At 49.5% G+C, this 14,600-nt stretch overlaps 5 protein-coding genes across 5 annotated transcripts; 3 read left to right on the top strand and 2 right to left on the bottom strand.

Annotated features, from left to right (window-relative positions):
• Window positions 1-1,756: 1,756 nt before the first annotated feature.
• Window positions 1,757-3,655, top strand: CPAR01_11943 (uncharacterized protein; the record flags this gene model as incomplete). The annotated part of the gene is made up of 2 exons (XM_060496201.1): window positions 1,757-2,102; window positions 2,157-3,655. The coding sequence occupies 2 exons, from the start codon at window positions 1,757-1,759 to the stop codon at window positions 3,653-3,655; spliced, it is 1,845 nt and encodes a 614-aa protein (XP_060344986.1).
• Window positions 3,656-5,319: 1,664 nt separating this feature from the next.
• CPAR01_11942 (uncharacterized protein) lies at window positions 5,320-5,523 on the top strand (the record flags this gene model as incomplete). Its single annotated transcript, XM_060496200.1, has 1 exon — window positions 5,320-5,523. A coding segment is annotated over one exon (204 nt), but the record flags the coding sequence as incomplete, so codon positions are not given.
• A 778-nt stretch (window positions 5,524-6,301) lies between these two features.
• Window positions 6,302-7,411, bottom strand: CPAR01_11941 (phenylacetaldoxime dehydratase; the record flags this gene model as incomplete). The annotated part of the gene is made up of 1 exon (XM_060496199.1): window positions 6,302-7,411. The coding sequence occupies one exon, from the start codon at window positions 7,409-7,411 to the stop codon at window positions 6,302-6,304; it is 1,110 nt and encodes a 369-aa protein (XP_060344984.1).
• A 1,217-nt stretch (window positions 7,412-8,628) lies between these two features.
• CPAR01_11940 (uncharacterized protein) lies at window positions 8,629-10,227 on the top strand (the record flags this gene model as incomplete). Its single annotated transcript, XM_060496198.1, has 8 exons — window positions 8,629-8,778; window positions 8,849-8,876; window positions 8,951-9,122; window positions 9,190-9,326; window positions 9,383-9,437; window positions 9,504-9,569; window positions 9,623-9,752; window positions 9,874-10,227. The coding sequence occupies 8 exons, from the start codon at window positions 8,629-8,631 to the stop codon at window positions 10,225-10,227; spliced, it is 1,092 nt and encodes a 363-aa protein (XP_060344983.1).
• Window positions 10,228-13,002: 2,775 nt separating this feature from the next.
• CPAR01_11939 (uncharacterized protein) lies at window positions 13,003-13,884 on the bottom strand (the record flags this gene model as incomplete). Its single annotated transcript, XM_060496197.1, has 3 exons — window positions 13,003-13,408; window positions 13,457-13,605; window positions 13,675-13,884. 3 exons carry the CDS (start codon window positions 13,882-13,884, stop codon window positions 13,003-13,005), a joined length of 765 nt encoding a protein of 254 aa, XP_060344982.1.
• Window positions 13,885-14,600: the final 716 nt, after the last annotated feature.

Here is a 14,600-nt window from a genome sequence, read left to right as displayed (position 1 = left end):
CAATATTATGTGATTCGTAAAAGGTCACAAGCTTCCTAGGAAGATTTTCACTTTGCTATAAGAGAACTGGGCAGCCTGAACCTAGTTCTAAAGAATGTGTGGGCTACGAACGAACTTCCGGCCCCCGGGGCTAGCTGGAATTAGACGAGCATGACCCCGACTGAAGTTATCTTTCGATGAGGCCATAAAGGTTCGCCTTCAACTTTTCTTTTCTGGGACCAGTGGCTTTTCTTTCGCTAGAAATTTTCCTTTACCACGCATACGCTAGGTTATCTCAAACGCCATTGCCAGGAGCAGGCTATGATCATCATGGAATGTTCGGACATCGCGACAGCTGGGTAGAATATCCAAAACTTCTGCTGATGTATACAACCCATGGCAAAGTTGGGTCTTGATCTTAGAGTGACTTCTGAGCAGTGACATGGAGAAAGTCTTGACACAAAAATTGGTCTTGACCCAGGGGTCAGCGGCATTTGTGAGCACGAGTGGGCTGATATGGAATATTCTGTTCTCATAGCCCTTGATGTAGAGCTGATATTCAAAATAGTGTTCAATTAAAGACTTCTGGTGTGTTGATGACTGCTGACGTCGAAGACTGGAGTTTGTAGGAGACGGTGCCATGTCACATGAGCCCCATCACGCCGACTGCCAATCCAAATCGGCAATCCATCCATCCACTAGGTCACGACTGATGTCGTCGCAGATTTCACAGACTCCTTCAGATCGACCCGCTCAAGCTGACGGGAAGCGGCGGTCAAATACGTCAGGCCGCTGTTCAGGTGCACGCGTAGCATCGGCTTGCCAGTCGCTGTGCAGATCCTGTTGTCAGGGCCTTTAGACCGGTATGCCTCAACTTTCTGAGCGTCCCATCTCATGTCCTTGACCAAGTCGAGAGTTCGCTCTGCTCATGGCCCCAGGCCAATGACATAGAGTTCGCTGAAATTGTACTCCAATGACACAACGGCACGGTCGTACTCAGATTCATGCTGTAAACTACTTACAAGTCTCCATTCAATCGAGTAGACCTTGACAGACAGGGCTGCTGGGGTTTGGGGTCAATCCAACAACCAACTTCCTCGACATGTGTGCACGGCAAAGCCAGAATCTCGCCACATCCTTTTGGTAATTCTGGCATTTGGGTACCTGCGGGTGGAAAGATTGTGTTTTGCATCACTGGCCTGCGCGGTACTTTATCCTCAGGGTCACTGAGGTAGATACATTGTCAAATGAGTAGGGGTTGTTCATTTATGGTTGGCAAGCAAAACCACGCTAGCGGGGTAGGTTGTTGCCTCAGTTGCTGGCATATGCAGGAGGCCGTCGAACCTTCCATCTCTCAGCCTGTAAGCACTGACGCGGTAATATCTATACACCCTATTGCATGCAAGGCGCCTGCAGCGTGGACCAACAGCCGACGAGAGATGAAAACAAGGCGGATAGGACAAGCGGTAAGGTCAAGACAAATGCAGCGAGGGGTTGTCGAATCAATACCGATCACTTAACCCTCTTGATCATAATGACGAGCATCAGTTGTTCCGATTGGTGGAAGCCTGTTGATACCATACGGCACAGGAAACATATGAAGGCTATGCTTAAAAGCAAAGGAAAAATTCCAATAACAAATGCAAAACCTGCTTCCACAGCTTATATGAGGGATAGCCATCATCCACGCTACACAACGACATCAATTATCAAACGCATTGAACCTTCTCTCTCTTGGTAATCACGAGTATTCCACTAGTTTAATCGACGGATAGTCATGAACCTAGAAATCACTGGAAACTTACAGAAACGGTTTGTGCAAGACGCCGTTTTGCTTCACAAGCTAGACCCAGTAAGGGGTAGTCCAACGGCATACGGTCTGGATCGACACCCTCATGACGCGGGTGTTCCCCGAGAAGAGTTGCTAAAGCGAAAGTTTCTCGATTCTTTCGCTCTACTAGCTTCAACCCACAAAGATGGCGACACAGTATCGGCGGCCGCCTTAGAGGTAGGAGCGCCTGAGGGCTCGGTCATTCGCATCGCTAGTAATGCTGGGGTGTCCGCATCGACACTGGTCCTTCTTCGGGAAGTGATGGAAATTCTTCATGATGTATCTGCTATGGGTAAATAGTGACTCTTGATTTGTGTTATAAGACTCATACTAACATTGATGCGAGGTCTCACGAACGAGCGGAGACTGAGTGTCCTATTGAAGATGATCAGTCTCGACAAGGCCAAAATCTGGTATTATCTTGCGGACCTCCGGAAACATAGATCAGAAATTTTGAGGCTTGAGCAGTTCTTGCCGAAGCTTTCATCCACCTTTGAGGTCAACGAAGTCGAAAGGTTCACTGCATGGATGGGAAGATTTAGTGCGATCACAACCATTGCAACCGGAGCGCCTCCATCAGAGCTCTTGCCTTACATTTTATGGGCAGAAAAAGCCAAATGGGAACTTTCCACCTGTATCGAGGCTCTGTTCTCTGTCCAGAGCATACCAGTGCCCTCTTGGATATACAGTATCTACAAGCTAGGGAGATACGGGGTCGCATCAATAGCGTTGTGTAAGCTTCCAGCAGAGTTCCCCGCCCTCTTTTGCCCGATGCGTATAGAACCTATCGAGCCCATCTCAAGGCTTGAATTTTCTATTGCAAAAGGCGAACGGCCTTTGAGAGATGTTCTACGGAGAATCGCTGGAGACCAAGAAGAGGAATTCGCGAGGAGATTGGCTACGATCTGGTGCGTCACAGATCCAGAGCCGCGCTTTCAGAAGGCCTGTCGTCTTGACCTCGCTGTTCATGCTGAGATGCAACTTATCGGTTTTTACGACCGGAATCCTGAGCTTATGCCCTCGTTTCGGTTCATGGGTGTCAGTAAGAAGAGTTGCTTCTTGTGTCATAGATTCCTCCAAGACCATCCGATATCCTTCTCTGTATCTTCCTGCCACCAGAAGCTGTACTTGGCATGGAGATCCCCACCGACATCTGACGCAAAAGCGTACAGGACATACAAAAAGATTGTCACCAATTTGTGTGTTCAAATGGAAGCAACAGCCAAACGAGAACTTCAGAGACGGATTGGCAGTGCCAGAGCTTTCCAGCTAGATTCTACCGCCGGAGTATCCTTGACAGGTCTCGTTGATTACAGGCCTCTCAGCCCTGCAGAGTCTGTGGACACATCCGATGCGCCTTTTCCGCCTGATCCATTACCAGAGCCTCCATTAGAGCCATCTGAGGACGATTGCAGTGATGATCATACAGGAGTCTCCCTTGAGATAGACAAAGAGACACCTCCCACAGAAAGTGAGGAAAAACGCCCCGGGGAGACAATCATATCACCTTCACGAGCTTCTCGCGGTGAACACTCCACTGCAGAGTTCGTGTTCAATATCATACGTACTGGCAACCCTCAGAGGCGAGAACTTGTGGTCTTGGAAGACATCCTGGATACGTCACAGAAGCCTTCCTGGCGAAAGCTGATTGAGATCTTGAGCAACGATGAGCACTTCGGAGTGGGGTTTGTCGAAAGAGAGGAATTTTTGATGGTCAATGATAACCTATGGGTTAGAGATGAGCGCCAGTTCCTTGCGTGTTTGCAATACTTGCGCAACTCGGGTTGTCGCAACGTGGGTGTCCTGGTTCGTACGTTTGACTCGGTGAAACCGAGGAGTCCTTAGTCTACCTTCAGTATTCCATCTACAATACTTCGGTGTTGTCATTGGGGATTGCAATGATGGTATTCGCCCAGGGCTTGTTACTTTAGGAAGGTTGATATGAATTTCGGAATCGCATGATTATTTGTTCTGGCATGATCTGTCCTGGCTTCTAGCATTAAGCCAATTAACTAAACGCAGGTGCACATATATAACTTGCCTCAGGTCAAAAGTTGTTCACATAGATAAGGTAAATCAATCTCCTTACTTTGAGCTACAATTGCTGAAGGATCAGAGCCTTTGCGCATTCATAAATCCTGAACCCCAATGCCCTGATAGCTTGTTCAATCAGGAGCATCTTTGTGCAACCATACTTTACATGTCCACTATGATTTATTCAAGAAGCTGGAATTGCTATGTTACTGGGCATGCCAAATTCTATCCATGCATCATTGAGAGAAAGTGATCATCCAGAGTGGTGGAATTATCTATCAGTACTTCAATGGGAACGCTTCAGAAGGATACTGAAAGCGGAAGAAATCCTAGGAAGGAACTAGTCATGTATTGTCATTTACCAGAAATCTGATGAATAGTGATAAGAAACTACAAAAAGCAATTGACCTCCCCAAGGTGGGCTCGAACCACCAACCTCCAGATATCTATCTCTTTTGCTCATAGTGAGCAACCTCGATCGTAACAGTCTGACGCGCTAGCCAATTGTGCCATCGGGGATTACGTAATTCATCGTGCGTTGCCAATTTGAACGGGTATTGTGTTATGGATCATGAGTGTGGAGATGGTGGGCATTGCGGCAAGGAGGAGGAACCAGGCAAGTCCAAGGCAAGCTGCTCTCTGTTAGGGTACTGATGTGTTATAACGTGCCTCCCTGCTTCTCAACGATACAAGAAGGTCATTCCGTCTCTAGGCTGTTGTAACTGAGCCTAAGAGAAAGTTCTTAAGTTCTCAGAGGTGACAAAATCTGAGTATCAACCGGAAAATTAAGACACGTCTCTTATCAGTAGGCAATGTACAAAGTTTTGGATGTATCTCGGAGACATAACTTCTGGAACTCGAACAAGATTTGACTGGATGGATCATACTATGATGCCTCAAATCAATGGCTAAATCAGATCGTAAAAGAAAACAAATGTTGCCAAGATGTGTTTTGAGGGCAAAGGCTGATTTCGATTTCTGTATGGATATACAATAAACACGGCCCGTTATGCATCATAGTGTACATATGAGCCCCAAATATCGGCATTGTCGGCATACCGGGTACGAATCTCAAGTACGGCGCGCTCCTCAGTGCCTCGGCAACAAGCCTATCAGGCGACTCAGGCTCAGTTCTGGGTCTACTCAAGAACACCTAGAACAGCCTCGCAACGTCAACAAAAATCTCATCACTGACTGGCCACAATGAACCAATCACATGACCGAACCCAGCAACTTGGAAGGCACTCGTGGCATGCAGACCCTCGTCCTTCAAACTAAACGCCTTTACTTCAGCTGTTGAACATGCGGATAGGTAGGCACTCTGAGCCCTTATCTTGACCTTAGCAGCTAGGAGTAAGTAGACTGTGAGCCTGTCCAAGGTTTTATCGGACTTTTGCAGAAGCAAATGAGTTTGCAATGGGCCCAGTCAACAACTTTCGACGTTCTTTTAGCTCGCTGACGACCTGGATGCAGTCATTTTCCAGCCCTGCCTGCCGAAAGGTCTCGGCCCCTTGGGCCGAGGGCGAGGACGCATCTATCGCTGTATTTCCCTTGTGGACGAGGAAAGAAGGGTTTGGCGTGATATCCATCTTCAAAGGGCCCAAGAGGGAGATTTTGTTTTAAAAATGACCTCATCCCGTGAGGCGCTACTGCTTTCTTCAGGAATAAACCGGATTTGAGGATACTAGAGTATGAGGGAAAGGAGGCATTCGGCCAAGTATCAGCCCAGAAGCCTCGGAACTTGAATGTTACTTGGAAAAGGAATCTACTCTCTTCTGTCATACATAGTAGTGCAAGTCTCTTCGGGTGTGTGAGAGCTGTTATTAACTGAACGCGCCTTCTTGCAAGATTGGTCTGAAGTTGTCTGACGAAAAAACATTTGCAACCCCAACATAACTGGAGCATGAAATCGGCGGCACCAGATATATCTGCATGTTTCGTAAGAGACGAGAAGCCGGACGCCCGCTATGCTTAGCTCAGCTAATGACCCTGCGCTGGCCAGCCGGGCCGGGACCCACTCGTCGGGATAGAGATCCACTTATCTCCGGATTGTCGGATTCGGGTTTCGACGGTGCGCTGGTGATGGGCACCGCAACATAAACTCGCGCTCAAACCCAGGACGAAATGTCTTTTGCAGCTAGAAAATATCAGGGGATCTTTGATAACAGATCACTCATGTGATGTAGGTATACCGACAATTCAGGAACCACAGTATTTGTGAGCTTGCGGAGCTGTGACGTCCGCACGATAAGGGGGGACACTGACCCGAGAAAGCTACGTCAACCTAACTTGATTCAGGAAAGCTCCTAGAGGCATAGTGTGAGTCTCAGGCATCAGATGCATCACTATGGCAGCACGCATTCCTATGACCGCTACGTCACCCGTAGCACCCGCTGAGACTGGAATAATGGCATTTGTATCTTCAATCAACGCTTGGTATCTCGACTCTTTATGCGACTAAACTATAGCCAGCAAACCAGTACCTGGGTGGCAGCCAACGTATTCAAACAGTTGCTGCTCAGGTTTCAGTACCAGAACCTCGTGGAACAGACGGAGCGACACGTTGTTCTCCAGCTTCTTTGCATACTGCAGGAACCCTCCAAAGATTTCCAAATGTGTCGAGTGTTGCTTAGCCCATCCCTCGAGAGAGCCCAGCTCATCGAAGAAGGCCAGTCCAAAGGTGCGATCCTTATCGGCCTTGCCCGTCACGGGGTCAATTAGATCCATGAACCGGCAGCTGTGACATCCTACTTCCTCTCCTTGGTCGCGCAGGAAGTTCATGCCCTTGATTAGGACAGGATGCATAGTATTGAGATAGAGCTCACGCTCCTCGGGCAGAGTGTCGGACCAGTCTTGGCCGGAGCGAATGATGGCCAAATTGCGCTTACCACCGACCTTGACTCTGCGAGATGACGATGTTGTGTGTCCGTTAGTACCGTTCGTCCCGTTGGTGTGGTTAGTCGTCGCTGGTCGTTCAACTTTCTCTCCAGCCAGCTCATCGTCCTGAGCAGCAGCCATGCGGTCACGCATGCTACCCCAGTAAACATGCTCCTGGATCGGGCCCCTAACACATTCTCTCATGTGTGCTGCACCCTCAGGCACTTCATTATTGGAAAACACCGTCTCGAACCGGTCGATTGTTGGGAAGAAGATTTCGAGGAACCATCCGTTGCTGTGTGACCCAGCCTCGAGCTCCTCCCACCATTGTTGGAACCCTGAGTCGACGGCCCATTTCTCGTAGGCTGTCTTGCTCGGCCAGTATGCGAGGTGAGCAACGTTGTAGTAGCCCTTGTTGTCGTTGACGGACGCCCACTCGGCGAACTGCGGGCGGGCCACGGCGTCGACAGCTTTGGAGGTGGTGAACTTAGTCAACTGGGCGACGGCGGCGCCATCAGCGTTGGATTGAGAGGTGTATTGGGCACCGATAACAGCGAAGACGAGGTCTTTCGTGTCCTTGGGGAAGCTGGCGCTATAAGCTGGGAAAGGAGGTTGAAAGCCAGGTGGTGTCTTGGCAGCGATCTTTCGGGGGCACTGTTGGAGGTGCTCTGGGATTGCGGAGACAAGCATCTTGCGTAATACGGTTGATGGGATTGGTGACAAGGGGGGATAGAGAGTAGCCGGCCGAGGAGAGAGAGTCGGGGGACTATGCTTTTAAGCCACACCAAGGGGCTAGGAACCTGACTGATACCAAGAAGCGGAGGAACAAGGCCGCATCTTTGGAAGATGGTCTAGGGTCAAGTCGAAATGCCATGCTGAAATGCAAGTACAGGGATGCTTGACGAGAAGCAATCGGCAAAGGTCGTGTCGTTTCCCAAACGATCAAGTCCTTGGGATTGATGGGGTCTGTCCCTACAACCTTAGTTGCGACTCCGAATACCAACTTGGCGTAGCTTCGAACCGTCGTTGCATCATGGGACGAACCAGCATGTCGGAAGATCCGACTTGTTATCTTGACAATTACAAGCCATTTCTGCCTTATGTGCTGTCAACCCAATTCCGAACGACTTTATCTCATATGGCTAACAGTTCAATGTCTCGCGCCCACGAGGGCGGTAGTGAGCTAAGAAAGAGACGGTTGACTTCCCCGGGCACTGACTTTACGCTAAGTAGATGGCGCACCGAGACGTCTCCGCACCAGGAAATAACAAAGAGACATTCTCCAGCGGGACGGCAAACGCATGATAGATATGACTGCGCGTCACGTCTTGGTCAGCACTCGGAAAGGTCCCTCTCGCAGGGGTCGCAAACTATTGACATCCCGACTAACGTCCCACCAAACGCGCAAACTCCACCCGCGGTGGGCAGAAGGACGGCCTCCCCAGGCTTCCCAGCCAGCTGCAGCCTCAGAATTGCAAAGACAGGCGCAGATCTATATTGCGAGCCCCGACACTAGTCCCTCAAAGACGACTTTCACGATTCAGGTACGGATGGGGATTCTGTTCGAAAGGCCCCTTTTTCCCACGGCAAGATGTCGGAATGCAACTCAAAGTGTCAACATGGCACCATAAGGTCCTAGTTTGACCCCCTGGTTCTATAGTGTTTTTTGCTTCCAAGATCCCAGAACTGGCAGACACGAGCCTAGGGCATGACTGGATTTGGACAGCGGGAATTTGTATAATTCATGCCTGGCCCCAGCAGAAGCTTTTTGCTTCCTGGGTTGAAAAGGGAGGCCACATCACATTGCAGAGGTGAGGGGCGAAACTTGCGGACGAGAGACCACCGCAACTGCATAGCCCGCATCTTCCCACCCGGGCACTCCCCCACCACCAGCACCAGCTCACGCCATGGCGACGCCGTTCCAAGTCGAGGCTTGGACCGAGTATGCCATCGGCTTGCTCGTGCTCCTGATACGCATAGTCTATCGGACGAGACTCGTTGGGACCAATTGGGAAGGAGATGATTATTTCGCGGCCATCGCGGTGTTGTTCTGGACGGTAAGGGTGTCCTCACCTAGCGCACGACCGCTTTGAAGATAGAGTTTGGAGCTGACCCTTGGGCTTCTAGGGCGAGTTGTTGATGCTTGAGATGATCGGTGAGGATTCCATTGACAGCCCCCTTACTTCGCGAGATCGGATCAAAATCTAACTTTCTTTCTCTCCGCTTCAGGTCGATACGGTAGCATCACCGGAATGAGCGATGCGATTGCCCTGACGCTTTCGGACCAACAAAAACAGTCAATCGTCATTGGGAGCAAATGCCTTCTGGCAGGATGGGTTCTCTACGTTACCCTGATCTGGTGCTTGAAAGCGTGCATGCTTTTCCTCTACATGAGGCTAACGTACGACCCACCAACTAGTCATCCTCCCTGTGGAAGGTTAGCTGACGTTTTGGTTGATGGGAAATAGACTTAATTTGCAGCAGCAAAAGATGGTGAAGATAACTGCCGGAGCGTGTGTTCTATGCTACGTCGCCACAGTCCTTGTCATCATGACAAAGTGCATGCCAGTACACAGGAACTGGCAGATTTATCCATACCCTGGCGGTTCGTTTCTCTCCTCGCTCGATTTTGATGGACCTCAAGTTGACTTGCGGATACAGATGCCTGTGCGCTGAACATTCCTAACTACATTGCACTGGCAATTACCAACGTCACGTATGTCTTTCCGAAGGACACCTCGCAGCCCTATGACTTGTGGAAAATGTTCTGACACGGAGATAGGACCGACATGATGATTCTTTACATCCCAATACCATTGCTATGGTCTGTTCAGATGCCGACGGCCAAGTAAGTCAACTCCATGGCAAACTTAGTTTATTTTAGTTACTAATGATGGTCAGGAAAATTATTTGTTCTTTGTGGCTCTGCACAGGCGTCTTCATCATCATTGCTACGCTTCTCAGGTGCATCCTCTGCCTGCAGGATGCAAAGTCGATCAACCTAGGCACCATTTGGTCCATCAGAGAAACAGTAAGGCCCACGTTCCTCAATCCAATTGACCGTGCCCCCCCCCCCTCTCCCTTTCTGATCCGGCAAACTCTGATTCCGTTCGTTCATCCCCACTGACCCCGGCTTTTTCCCACCTCGACAGTTCGTCGCAATCCTAGCCGTCAACGCCCCGGTCCTGGGTCCCTGGATCGCCAAAAACGCTTCGGCCGTGCGATCCCGCACGTCAAAGAACCGCTCCAAGACGGGCGGCCAGGAGTCGGCTAATCACATCGTCACGATTGGCGCGAAGAGCAGCAGTCATCGTCTCGATAAACTGACCAAGGATGGTCGCTCGGCGAATATGGGGTGGACCGAGATTGATAACAACAGCGAGGAGCGCATCATGAAGAGCCTACACGACGTATCGGTTTCGGCTAAGCGTTCGGACGAGGAGATTCGCAGTAATACGGGCAATATCCATGTCAAGACTACGTTTGAGATCTCGAGGATGGCGTAGGGCTTGGTTCGGCGAGAGAAAACACCACGATATCCATGTTAAATAATGTACAGTAAACGATTAGCTTGTGATTAGTGTACAAGCCCGCCTCAAAGGCGTTGGAACTTTGGTTCGTAATATGAAGAGGAACCTTGACACGTCATGGCCATGGATGTTTTTGGTGTTAGTGCGAGTCTGTGATCACATATGCGTTTTCTGGCCCTCTTCTTTAGAGCGATTGTTATCGCGTCTTGGTTTAGACCAATACTCTGGCGCCAACGCTTTTGTTCTAGCTGTGCGACCGGAACACTCCAGAATCCCACGAGTCGAGACATCCCAGGATCCGGCTTAGTGCCACTCGCTTTTGGTGCGCGGCCAAGTGATGGAACCACGTTTAACGGATGTCTCCCGTGCTAAAGGTCAATACCGGCCTGCGGGGTACTCAGGTCCGCCCAGATAGGTAAACAACAGTTACAACACCCATGGAGCTGAACCGATGAAGGTTCTCGGATTTCTTGGTACTCGGTAGATGGACAGGAGGTTGAAGAAAGCGGGACTGCGGAGGGATCCACTCCGCAGGTCCGCAACACACCTGATTGGACGGAACACAACGACACCTCGTCCTTGTATCCTGCAGGATAACATCGCGATCTCTTCCAAACCTTGGTCTTCGAATTCATGATGTGCTGTTCATGAGTAAGAATCCCGGCCACTTGATGTATCATATATGATAGTTACTAAGGCTGTGATAGTTGCTGCAACCTGCTGGAGTCCTGCCAGGTCTCGTCTCCGTCCGCCAGGCTTCGTGAATCGTGTAGCGCCTGAGATGACGAGCATGTACCCTTCTCATTCAGGGGCACTAGACATGGAGGTTGGTTAAAAGCCGTCTTGGAGAACGAAACCCTCTTTCTTTATTGTTGTGGTCAGAAAACCTTCCATTTTCCAATGTCAAGTCGAGCTGTTCATTTTCCCGTTCTTTGCTTAATTCGATTCGCGTTGCACAAGACATGAAATGAAGACTATTCCTGACCATTATGCCCGGACGCAAGAATCAGAATTTGGACCCTTTGGTGCTGGGGTGCTCTCGCCATGATTGCGGAACAGCATTACCCGGCCCTTCGGCAGATTGGCGCAACCTGGCGTAACAACATTGAACTAAGCCCGGAGCTCCACTCACCAGATCTTGGAAGACCCCAAATCACCCTCTATCAATAAGCAACCACATATGCTATGATTGCAAAGATGTCTTTGACAGATTCATTGGCCTAGCGAAATGACCCTTCCCTTCGACATTCGGTACAGTTCGCCCAGAGTCTCAGAAACACCAACACCTCGGTTCTCAGCCTTGATTAATGATTAACACATGCACGCCCAACGTGGCAACAGTTAGGATAGAGGCAATAAAAAGGCGCTGCTGGTCGGGCAGCGGCCCTTTCACCCCCTACTTCCACTTCAAAGGGACTCATGGGCTTCCTCCTTCCACATACACATTATGCGATTCAAAGCCAGGTCATTGAGCTTCGTGCCGCCCGGAAGGCCTAACCCCGCTGACATGTGAATCAACAATGACTGTCCAGGGCAAAACGTAAGGCCTGGAAACTGGCGCTTCAAAGACCGCGAGCCGAGTCCAAACCGCACTACAAACTACCGAAACAGCGAGATTCAATATCAGATAGCAAGAAGCAGGTGGCTGGATCTACACAGACACTGCCGTTGACTCACGACCGAGAAATATAGTCCTTTCTAGACCGAGCCGCAGGGGATGTCGAGAGGTTGCGGCTCCTAAGAGGCTACCGCCTGAAGGCTACCGTTACATTAACTGCCATACCACCGACTGCCACGATACTCCGTCCGTGGTAGCTTCATGTAAGACTTTAATTGGAGCGATTCTCGACGAATTCAGGTTCCGACAAGGCACTTTCTTTGACCAACAGGTAGCTTATGTATCGTCGATCGTGAGTGTCCTTAGGTACTTACATGAGTTTACGAGTTTTGTCTTCCAACATGCCTGGTTAGTCGGCCGAAGCGCCGCTCTACTACCATAAGGACAATTAGGGAGGCCTATCAATCTCACAATTATACCTCTAGCCAGTATAAATGTCGAGAGCAGATTTGTAGTAATTTATTCTTCCGCCGTGTGAAGGGCTAGTCTGCATATTCGAGCAATAGTGGCCGCTAGCAAGCCTACCTTATCTAACTAGTGTAGGTTATCAAAGTCCAATCTTCACCGAAGGTTGACAAATGTACACGTGTCGTGATTTAGTAAATATGTAACTTTAGGCCGCTCACTCATAGCTTAGGTACAATGACCACACACACATAAGTCCCTTCGGCAAAGTTGAGTCCACCACTCCAACTCGCAACAATAGATTGATAATAGCATCTCAATGCAATACCTTCTAAAAGTCTTTTGCCGCCTGGGCTACTGCACAAGACACAGCGTGAACCGTGAAGGGGAGGGACTGTAACGTCGCACGCAGACACCCTAGCTCTGAAGAAGCAGTAAGGCATGTTCATCGAGTCAGTGAGGAACGCCAACCGAGAGAGAACACCAAACGACGAGAAGACCCTTCCATTATGCATTATTGGTTGTATGAACACGAGGATGACGACTTGAATTTCTACCTCGACATGATTGTTCTCTAAAGGACAAAACTTCACAAGGTCTCGCAGGATGACTATTGATCAACAACCGGTAAACAACCTCGGTCCGATAACATATCGAAGTAATTAGAGTGGCTTCCGAGCAGACTCAATCCCAGATATTGTAATAATGGTCCAAGTCGTAGCAGAACTTCACGTGACTGTCATCTGAAGAGGCATGAAGCCAAATCTCTTTGCACAACAGACGATCGTCCATGGCCGGCCACCAGATGACTTTCCAAGCCAGAAGATCGATCCCTCTTTCTTTGATGGCTTCCGTACGCTGAGAGATGTCGACCTGTGGTTTTCTGCCCATTCTGCAAGATCCGGGAACAAATCTGCAGGGATGCTCCAAACACCAGCTTCCATTTCCAGTTCAGCCAGCTCAGCCTTCGATCTTCTTTCCAGATATTCCTTCATTCCGATGTTTATGTTGATCAGACGAATACCGGGGAGATGTTTGAAGACCTCAATCTTCGCGGAGTTGGTTGGCGTAAAGAAGTTGTAATCGCCAACATAGACTTTGCACATGTGCTCGAGAAGTGGCTTGAGCTCTGCGCTGGGATGCTTGAGAGCATCTCACGCACAGTCCTTGCAGATCTGGAACCTATCTTTCTTCGGGTTGATGAAGACGAAGTTTGGGATGTTTAACCCATCTGGCGCCAGTCGATACATGAAGCAGAATTTGCCGAGGACCATGGACCTTATCTTCCGATTGGTGTGGAGAAAGCTGCGTATACCAGAGAATCGGTGACGCTGTGTGGATTAAGGTCTGTGACAGATAGAAGGGTATCAGTCATGAGCATCTATCAAGTAGAGCGAGACGCCGAGAGCTATATCGTCGTCCCTATCTAGTCCGAAAGTGATTTCTGATGAATCAGTACTCTCAGCGTGGAGAACGTCATAATCCATAATGTTGAGGACAAGCTCGTAAGGCAGTTTTGCAGCTCCATCGAGTATAGGCAAAGTAGCTGCTGCCTCTGGTTCGATCTCTGCAGTGCTAAGCGCATAGACATTCTCATCGTTGGCGCTCATTTCGATGATGCCTGGTCACTGGCACGGTGACTGGTAATGGTCGTTGGCTTCTGGCGTTTGAAAAACTTGTCCTGGAATTGATGGTGGAAGTTAGTATTACACGAGAAGACAGACAAGGTATGCTCAGTTGTTCTCACGGTGCTTGAGAGAGGGCCAAATCACCAGATCTTTCGGCTACTGCCCTCGATCTGGTCAGGGAACCGGCGACCAAATATAAACCCAAGGTCTCGAGGCGATTTGATTGAGGACGAACTTGAGAGGGGAGAGAATAGCAGGAGGATATTTATCAGTTGATGTAGGTGGGTGAGATGTTTTCAAGAGCCCAAGGCGGCGGCACTCCTGTGGTCTAAAGTAAGCCTAAGCTAGGCAGGTACCAACCTAAGGCAAGGTAGGAGAGGTATGAACAGCACCTTCCTCCCCAATTTCCCTACCTATGTACCTCGGTCACATGACGGTTGAATCAGGTAACAAATTCTCAGGAAGGCGTCAACTTGTCGGGTGGGAAGGCACGACCAACGCGGTTAGAAAATGGAAGGCACCAATGGTCTCAGTGAAAACAGGCAGGAACAACCCAGACACACAGGAGCAAAAAGAAACGACTGGAAGGCACACCTTTGATGGATAGGTAGGAGCGCTCCTGTTCTGAAGCAGATATCCGGAGATGATTTGTTCAAACGGACCTCTTTTGTCGGGTGGCAGGGCGGTGAACTACTCTG

This window comes from Colletotrichum paranaense, assembly GCF_030867605.1.
Source record: "Colletotrichum paranaense strain IMI 384185 chromosome Unknown Scaffold_10.1, whole genome shotgun sequence".
Lineage (NCBI taxonomy): Eukaryota > Fungi > Ascomycota > Sordariomycetes > Glomerellales > Glomerellaceae > Colletotrichum > Colletotrichum paranaense.
The sequence above is the reverse complement of the archived record's forward strand: the minus strand, read 5'-3'. Positions and strand labels throughout refer to the sequence as shown.